Genomic DNA, 10484 nt, shown 5'->3' with positions numbered 1-10484 from the left:
CTTTTATCATATTCTTATTTTCATATAACTATGGTACAAAATGTTATTTCAATAGAAGGCAAGTATCAATAGAAATTACTAGTAAAATATTCCACATACACAATATCAACGCAATTACTAATTCGAAACTAAATATTATCTTAGTTATCTTAAATACAATGGTCGTTAGTTATTTGTATTTCTCTTCTACCAGACATCAGAAATTCATATTATTTTAATTGATTGATTCAATTTTCCGAGTGGAATTTTGTATAGAAAAACTTCAGTTCGTAAAAATCTTATTTCATTAATAAAATCCAGACTAATTTTTGCTACAATGGTACTTTTTCTCAATTAATATTTTCTACCAATAATTAATATATTTATGTACTTTAATATAACTAACATTCATAGTAGGTCTCCAATATTTTTCAGCTCTGTTTATTTTAGATATCATCTGTGGTTTTACCAGGGCTTAGTTCGGCACCATTATTATATATATAATAAAATGACTTGATGATAAACAATTTCTTGTTACTATGACTAAAGTAAGAACACAAGGTTTGCGTTGGTTTATTTAATAAACCTACTCCATCACTAGCTAACCATTACAAATCAAAGACATAACAATCCTTTGGCGTAGAAATCATTAATTTAACCTTTTGACTTGGCTGTCAAAGATTTATGTTCTCTAGTTTCCAACAGTGGTATAATTTTTCGTAATGGCATCACATTCGATTTTCAATTTTTTTGTTGGTTGGTGAAGATATCATACCCCTTAGCACAATCACATCGAAAATGTCGGTAACTTTCCTCCACCTATCATTATTCCCGAGCACTACTGCAGATTGCCAAAGAACAAAACAACAGTTCACATCGACAAAAAACATATTTAGTCAGTTGATTAATTTTTAATTTATCATCTGAGTGGATTAGTATGGATATAATTCTCGTATGCTATAATTATCCTTGACGACATAAATTAAACAATGCAAAAAAATCGAACATTTTTCTTTGGAATACTTATTTCCAATATTGACATCTTCGGTCGGTATACTTCACCCTTAGAAATGTGAAGAAGATATCACGCAAATTTAAGATTTATCAAAAGTTGATACCACGAGTCACTGTTTGCGCAATTACACATGTATACACACTGGTTGGTAAATTAATAATGTAGGCAAAAATAGAGGTCGTTGCGATCGTTAAAATTTTTAAAAGGTTTTCAGGCAACACCAAAATGGTTAAAACTAGTTGAAAGGAAAAAATTAAAGAACTTGTGAATGTTTTTCATATAATAAATAAAATATCAAAATGTGTTCAGAAATTAGGGGCAATTAATGAATGAGATAATTCTACTTCATATTTTAGCATACAAAATAAAGAAAACAGCTAAGTAAAGTTAGTTAACTCATTTTCCCCTCCATTCAAGAATTCCTAACAGAAGTGAAACATAACATCACATTTTAACCTGCAATATTTTCTGATTAACTTTCAGTAAATTTCTAATATATCTGAACACGTGTTCATGCACCTTCATTTGCCTTCATAATATATAATGACGAAATGCGAAAATATTTGCGACTTTTATGAACACTTGTTCCGACATCGTGATAATACATTCGTATTTTTCTAAAAGTTTTTTAGAAAACCCATCAATTCATTTCCGAATTTCGTCATTGTATATTATCAAGGAAAAAGCAGGTACATGAACATGTGTTCCGAAACTATGGCAAGTTATTAAAAGTTTGTCAGAAAACGGCTTGCAATCCCGTTTTTTACCTGATTACGAATAATTAGAAGAGATTCTTAATAAATTAGCAATATTCATTTTTCTCCGTGTAGCGTGGAGATCTTTAGGTACAAATTGTTTTGTATCATGTTTAGTTGAAATAGTACAACAAAACAATTATGTTTGCTTTAAAATCGGTGTTGCCATAGTAATGAAAGTTTTTAATTCCATTATATAATATTTCTATATTAACTTTGTTGACAACTCTAATTCTTGTATTCTTAAACCAGTAGAACGTCCTCCCTCCTATCAGGGGCTTCACTGAGGCTGTGATGCTGCAGCCTCATACCGCCCCAGAAGGTACCCAGGGCCTCAGAGCAAGGCACCACCACCGCTTGCGCGCAGGCACGCGTGCTGGTGCGGCACGCGGCGCAGCTGATCTTCAACACGCGCAGGCACGGCCCGACGCACCAGATGTGCTGTACAAGTAAATATAATGATGTTACTACATGTCACATTTCAGGAAAAAATGCTTTTGTTCGGTAGGTTCCGGTTCTCTCTCCTCAACAACCTATCACAACTACGGAGGTTTTTGTAACTTCAGTCACAATAATAATTTATCAAATTAAACTTGACAGGCCATTTTTTATTTTAATGAATGAATGCTTGGAAGTGGAAATTAACCCACTTCCCGACATCTGATCGAGCTGGAAGTTGGTGAATAGACTCGTTGTCGATGACAATGCATTCTATCATCTTTTGGTGGCACTCAGGCCTACTCATGCACACACCCATGCATTTCTCTGAAATTGGATGAAATTACTAAAATGTACAGCAGTTAATATATTATAATAAATAAATCTCGGTACCATCCAATTGGATTTGGCTTAAGTGTTGGCGCGGTTCACTCATTTTACGAAATTTTTCGTTTACCGGGCTCCGATTACGGCACTCTCTGGCCCTTAAATTTCCGTAATCATAACGTGAATAAATCCTGTGAAATTTAAATAGTGCAGTGATTCCTTCTAAAGTTCCTTCTGAGGAGGTATGTACCTCAAATCATAGAAATAAATAAATTATCTGAGGTAGGTACACATTTAATGGCAAGAAAGGAGAGTAAAAAGTTTTTTTTACTAACTTTAATGGCAAGAAAAGACAGCACAAAGTTTATTTACTTACTTTATTGGCAAGAAAAGACAGCCTAAAGTTTGTTTACTTACTTTAATGGTAAGGAAAACACACCAAGAAAAGTTTTATTGTTTTTATTTTACTTATTTCTAGCAAGAAAAGACATACAATTATTTTTCTGTCGGACCTTTTGCCGAACCACTGTTTTAGTGGTTGATAAAAATTATGTTTCTCTGTTACGTTTAAAAGATAGCTTAGATGATAAACCAAACACGTATTTAAAATATGCACAATAAACCATTTTCTACAAGAAGATAAACAGTCCATTCGTAAAATGAGATTATCGATTGTGAATAATAAAACACCTTTAGATAAATACTTTTAACTAGTAAATTGTTTTTCTGACTGAACTTGAAGCTACCCACTGTTTTAATAATATGTTACAATGTATTCTCTACTATGTTAACGACAGCAAATTGAAGATAAACCAACACGCAGGACCTTTTTAAATAAAAAAGATTATTCACAATAAACACATTTCCTGCACGAAGATTCATTCGCAAAACGTGATTATCGATTGACAATAATAGAACGTCCTTTTGATAAATACAAAAGGAGTTAAATGTCAACAGAAACACTCTGTATAATGAGACGCTCGCCGTCGCGTGACGAGGGATTGTTTTGTAAAAAATATAGGCTTTTATTGAAGCGGACGGCGTTTCACGTTTTACACCAAACTATTCATGTCAAAATATTAAACATTTACCTCGAAACCCTATTTAACAGGTTGCTGGATGAGATTTGCACTCAAGATAGCATCGTTAATGCTGTGAAATATGAGAGTCTTTATAAAAAATAAAAACAAACCAGAAACATGATTTTTTACTACTGCCTAACATGTTGGCATTTTACAAATTCCGGCATTAATTTTGAGGCCATCATATTATTGTTCACACTAAAACCAGCAACTTGTTAAATAAAATTTACCTCTTTAAGTTTTATTTCCCTGAAAATTTTGATTCCATCCTTTTGTAAATAATACAGCAACATTTTATTTCTAATGATTTTGCTATTACTTGAAATTAGAAAACATTTCGTTTTTTTTAAATTAACCCTTAAAATCAAAGTTTTTTTCTGTTCATTGATATATGTATGTACAAATACGGTTCCATGATAACTCAACACAGTGACTATTCAACACACCTTTAAAAAGTGATATAAAGTCATTAAAAACGATGAAAAAAAATTTAAACCTAACCTCACCTAACCTAACCTACTTAACCCAGTTCATAAAGTTTTTGTTTCATCACTTTCCATGACTTTATTTAATTTTTTAAAGATGTGATGAATTATCATTTCGATGATTTATCCGGTCATCAAAAATAGATATTTTTTGTTTGACTGAGCATAGAAACCTCCTTCCTAGGGACTGGAATCAACCACGCTAACAACTGAGCCAAACACCGATTGAATCGATATTTATTTGGTCTGCTGTGATGTAATCCAATTTCAAAGAAATGCGTATGTCCACGTATTTATGCGTGATTACCACCAAAGAACGTACTGTCAATAACAACGAGTCTATGTGTTGAGTTTCAGCTCGATCGGATGTCAGAAAATGTGTTGATTTTCACTTTCAAGTTTTGCATTCATTCAGTCACGAAAAAGAAATCGAAATTCTAGAATAGATGCTTTAACTATGTCAATTGTACGAATAAGCAGAACAGAAAGGAAAATAGAAGCTAAATATTATTTATACCTATTATCAGTGTAAATTTGCTCTAGAAAATGTGACATATGTTTTACAACGAATACTTTACATTCAACATGACATTTTAAATTCTATAATATTAAAAAAAATGGATATACCTTGACAGTAGAAAAAATATGTATCAGTCTGGCAATATATTCGTTATTTAAAAGCATGTAGATTTAAGGCAATTTATTCTGATTTCAAGGATTTATGGTAAATTTGAACTAATTGAAATAACCGAGTTTAAATAGCATACGCCTAGCGTTTTCCATAAATCGGTACACTATTCTCAAAACAAGTTACACCACTTTGTGAGAGAATTTACATTTAATTTAATCATTATTTTATCTTATCACTATTTTCATATAAAAATAATTATCTGAAAAAGAATTACATTTTTTTTAAATTTTTTATTATGTGTTTGAAAGATTTATGTAATCCTAATAAACTACACATAATATAATTTGCATAACTTTAAATAAATAAATGTACAATTTAACAATAACATATTTTAGAGTCCTTGCCTAAAATGAATCATGAAATCTTCAAAAAAGCCTAGAAGACAGCTATCAAGAGTCCTAGAGATTTCATTTTACAGAACCATATATCTTGTCATGCTTTGTTGGGCCAGAACGTCGTTCTGCCATGTGGAATACAGAGCGAGTCGTGATGTCGACCCTGGCGGTATTTGTTCGGTACGAACAACTTATAGCATTCCAGAAAATATGAGCAGTAAATAAAATATTTTTTTTACATTAACCGACACAGAAGGCCCAGAGGAGAATGATTTCCCTCTGGGTCTATGTCATCTTTGGGGATGCTGTGTGGAAAATATTTTTAAGGAAAAAAATGATATTATGTTCTGGGAAGGAAAAAGGTATGAGGAGTGGGTAGGAATCTAGGAAACAGTGTGTCTAGAAGAGACGGACGAATAAGTATTATCCCTTCCAATGCGGCGCAAGGCGAAGGGTCGAGAGATCAGTTGGAGAGGTCAAAGGGTCTACCCAAACCAGCGTCTCCTGATCTGGCACGCCACACAGCTGGTGGGCAGGCGTACCCTGAACACACCTCAACAGACGAACCCGGGCACCCCTGCTAAATCACCAAAAGTAGCGAATCACTTGGGGTGAACTATGGCAGAGGTGTGGGTTATGCAATAAATGGTTAGCGGGGCGGCGGTACCCAAACCCGCCTCCCAAATAATATACAGGGTGTATCGGCAAGTACCCGACAGCTATTCCTCAGCACATTTGGAGTAAAAAATGTTATGGGCGCTTTGCTGTCCGGTAACATTTTTTTTCCATTAAAAACAAAAAATAAATAAAAAATCCACACTCCGTCACTGTCATTTGCATTGTTTCTCGTGTTCAACAGCTGTTATTAGCAAGTGTGTCAAAAAGTGTCCTCGCTCTTTCGTACACACTAAATAATAATAGTTAAAAATGAGACGAATGGTGCCGTGCCATTTCGTTGTGATTGTAAAAGCGCGCCAACGTAGGTACGTACGTACATTATTCAGCGAAACTCGAACAAAATATTGCCAGACGGGTTTTCAAACTTTGACAATGGATAAAACATTGGTGACATGTGATGAAAATATGAATAGTAAATTTTTATTAAAAATAATGTTACCGGACAGCAAAGTGCCCATAACATTTTTTACTCCAAATGTGCTAAGGAATAGCTGGTTAAAGTTTGTCGATCCATAATTAGTCAATAATTTACCTCAAAAGCTAAGCACGCGAACGTGAGACCCAAGCAGAGTGCCACCAAGGGTGCTATCAGCACGGACAGGAAGATGTAGCAGCAGTTTTTGGAGTACTTGAAGCAGTTGTTGCTCAGTCTCCAGGCGCACTCCGGGCTCCGCACTCCATCTGGCTCCCCTATTACATCATCCCAGAGGACCTGCCAGAGAATTACATGGTAGATACATGTTCATGATACATGGAGATCTATGTTCTGTGTGCATCTAATGTTTTTATCCTTGTGCCTTGTCGCCAATAATCGTGTTGTGCCGCACAAAGCATAACCAAAAATAAATCTCTGATAAACGTCACTATTTGGGAAGATGGTATAAGAATTTAGATAGAAACTCTTTACTTGCAAAACATGTACAACCTATTTTTCATGACAAAGAACTTATAGAACCCATCCGTCTGGAGCCATTGAGACTATGGCATCCCCAATTGCGGTTTGTTATGGGGATGAAGGTACTGGGGAGGGGAAGAAGACGGGGGAGAGGAAGGTGAAGAAGTACATGGGTATTCAGGTTGGTTCACCATACACGGCCAAAGCCATTTCAAGCAACGTTTCAATTTGAATGGCGGTCTTACATCAGGGAGTATTTGATTATCTTCCACTCTTGAACTTGCCGCAAATAAACTATATAATATTATTTCAAACGAATTGTGAAATAACAAACATACAATTTACTTGCGCACGCCGGAATTCGTCGTGAACCTTACTCCTTGGACACGGAGGCCATAGTTGGTCGTAATGCAAGTGTTAAAAACACATTAAAAGTTTTGCATTAAAATATAAAATGGTGAGAGAGAATTCAGAAAAGAATAACTGGTATAACAATATTATAAGAAGTTGAGAAACTCCTAATACAAGTGGGAAACTGGTGGGGTGTTTTTCGTTTTTTTGTTTTTTTCTCTTTTTCTAATTTTTGGCAACTAAAGGGTTAAAAAACTTTTCGGGTCGAATCTACACCTTGAAGTATTTAGAAAAACTTTAAACAACCGATATTAACCCTTAGTGACCGACTTTTTCCACTCGCCATTAATCACACTGCCACACGTCGCAACGGATCACGTGATAAGCATTCCGTCTCTTCTGTACTGTGCTGCTGGAATGGGGCGGAGTGGGTATCACGTGACTTGCTAGGCTTTGCCCAGTGGCCACGTGTGATGGAAATATATTTATTTTATTTTTATTTAAAAAATATATATCACCGGACAGCAAAATTACATCTAACTTTTTAGTGAAAATATACAAAGGAATCTAATTATGATTTGGAACACTTGTTCATGAAAATCCGAATATTTATGCATTACAACGAAAATTATTTGTAGTGGTGTTGTATTATCAAGATAAATAGATAAAACATACTTAAAATTACGTTTTATTAATAAAGTCTGTTAATTTATCGCGAGGGCCAAAATTGATTTCTCTCCGTGTATCTACCTACCTATATATATATTTTTTTTATTAAATTAACTTCATCAACAAACTTTTAAATAATATTTAAATTGTTTTTATTTATTGTCAAAGTTTTATGAATGTAACGGAAAACTATTAGGCCTATACCACACGATTATATGCTGCGATGGAAATCTCCCAATAATGTTCCCGGGGTATGAAAGAAACATTAAGGCAAGCATTAGCGTGTTAGGGGCATGTTTAAATTTATTCGTAGAATCAGCGTTAAGATATTTGACGTGCCAAGGATTGGCCTGGATTTTTTTGGCCTTTCGTAACCTTATTTATTTTAGGGTTCGGAAAGGCCGAGAAAAGAACTAGTTAACTTTGTTTACACCCAGAAAACAACAAACTGTGTCGGATATAATTAGGTTAATTCACCCCTTTTTGTGTTTACAGCAATACAAACCAAATTTTAACTTACTTAAAAAAACCGCTGACTCTGTACGGAAAGTGTAAATCAATATTTTTGGTTATTTATTTATATAGCGTAAAATAGAGTAACTATGGACAGTTTTCAACTATGAAACCAAAAATTTTTATCACATTTATTGCACATCTATGTGAAAACATATATATCTCGTTAAAGAAGAAGACAGTTCTAATAAATCTCAATGAAACATGAAACAGAACACGACACAGAAAAATAAAAAAAGATTAAAAATAGCAGTTACAACAAGGAATTGAACCCAGGATCTCTTGTTTTACCGGAAGAGGCGTCTTAAGTCATTTGACCATTGGCACATATTTAGTAAGCGTCACATTTGTCGATCTCATATTTTAAATTCAGAATTAACAATATTATCTTGTAACTAATTTTTCAATATTTTTGGCATCTACCTTTTTAAATGGAAACAAAGTTTTTTTATGATGTTGGTTTTTAACCTAGATAGTGTCTCAAGATTATATTGTTAATTCTGAATTTGAAATATGAGACCGAAAAATATGACGCTTAATAAATATGTCCTAACAGGTTTAAGACGTCTGTCCCGTGATCCTGGGTTCAATTCCTAGTTGTGACCTTTTTATTTTTCTGTGTCTTTTTCTGTTTCATGTTTCGTTAAGATTAATTAGTGTTATCTTCTTCTTCAATGATATATATTACATTGATGGGTATAACCTTTTCTTAAATCAAATAAAAAAAAATTAAAGAAAGACAAACATTTCTTGGTTATTAAAATCTCCTACTACCAACACAGTAAGCGGAAAATTTTGCTTGTGTTGCGATGGAGGACTTGAGCCAGTCGAGGAATTGAACACGCTACGCCTGGGTGGAGCCCAAACCCGATGTCAACTCAGCCACCGACCGGTCAAACCTTCATTATCTGGGTATTTATCTGTTTCCCTAGTAATTAAAAAATTACATGCTGATCCAAGTGCCTTTTCTGAGGGGGGGACTTTGATATACCATTTGCATAAGCTCATTACAACGATATGTAAATACTCAAAAAAAAATTTAAAAATGCGAGTTCTAATGTTCAAGCGGCTATTTTACATCGATGAACACCAATGACGTGACAATATATAAATAGACGCGATGTAGAAATCTCAAAGTGACAAGCCAAAATGAAGACAATTGTAATTGTTTTCGAACTCATAGTTTTAGTACTAAACTGCCGTCAGTCTCAGGTATGCTAAGCTCGTATGCTACCACTAAGTAAATTACATTTAAAAGTGCCAAAATTCCCACGTGAGTGATGAGAAAAATGTTTTCATTACTCGGCAAAAACTTATAAAAGCCAAGAAATAAGATTTCACTCGTAAATATACACGAATGAATTATTTCTTATTTTATTATTATAAAAATACAATAATTTTGATTGTTTGACGAAGTTTTTCAGCGCCATTATGGAAAGTGAGATAGCGAACGTAGCAACACATAAGTATAAGAAGGACAACATAATAGCAATAGGTCGTCTCAATAGTATTCTATGTTCGACTTATAGTGTAAGCGAGTATGTGTATCTTGTTATATCAGTCACACCCGTGATGTAGAATGTAATATTTGCCGCAAATAAAAAATGCCTTCTTCACCATTAAATTTATTCATAGGCATGTATTCTTTGAATATCTATCTTTGCCATACAAGAACAACATCTGAATTAAGCATTTACTGGAAACATAAGAGTGCTTCTTACTTGCCATAATCTATTTTGAATTTGTGGGACAATAACAATAAGAATTTGTAAATAATGTGTTAAAAAATATCCCTTTCTGAAAATATATATAAAAATCATTCACAATTCAATCACCAATGACGTGTTTGAATGTAACTAGTAATCAACTAACTTGACACTCATTTTTAAAGTGTCATTGTATCAACGCTGCCTGAAAAAAAAATATTTTAAGAAATTTTTTTTTTTTTGAATGAATAGTTAATGCATATCAACAATCAAGTCTTGCTAAGCCAATTGGATTGGCTTGTCAACAGGTGATTAAAGTTTAATTTCATATACATTTTAGAAGTTTAAAAATAAAAGTGTAATTTCTGAATGATAACAGGAATTATGATCACCATCCGTGATGTTCAAAAGTCACCCCCCGATTAAAAAATCTCACCATATTACGGTACTCGTAATTAGAGCAATTGTAAGCTTTATGATATGAATTTACCTGTAAATGTTGGTTAAGACTGTTTGGATCTCTATCCTCCAAATCTTCTATCACTGCACTTCCTGGTTTCGACAT

At 33.7% G+C, this 10484-nt stretch overlaps 1 protein-coding gene across 1 annotated transcript; it reads right to left on the bottom strand.

The window, feature by feature from the left end:
• Positions 1–798: 798 nt before the first annotated feature.
• Positions 799–10484, bottom strand: LOC149425480 (caveolin-2-like). Its single transcript, XM_089650785.1, has 3 exons — positions 10410–10484; positions 6318–6497; positions 799–2190 (listed from the first exon to the last, which is right to left on the bottom strand). The coding sequence occupies exons 1-3, from the start codon at positions 10482–10484 to the stop codon at positions 1993–1995; spliced, it is 453 nt and encodes a 150-aa protein (XP_089506911.1). The 3' UTR covers positions 799–1992.

This window comes from Hesperophylax consimilis, chromosome 3 (assembly GCF_061612785.1).
Source record: "Hesperophylax consimilis isolate HC1 chromosome 3, BYU_Hcon_1.0, whole genome shotgun sequence".
In the NCBI taxonomy this organism is placed as follows: domain Eukaryota; kingdom Metazoa; phylum Arthropoda; class Insecta; order Trichoptera; family Limnephilidae; genus Hesperophylax; species Hesperophylax consimilis.
The sequence above is the reverse complement of the archived record's forward strand: the minus strand, read 5'-3'. Positions and strand labels throughout refer to the sequence as shown.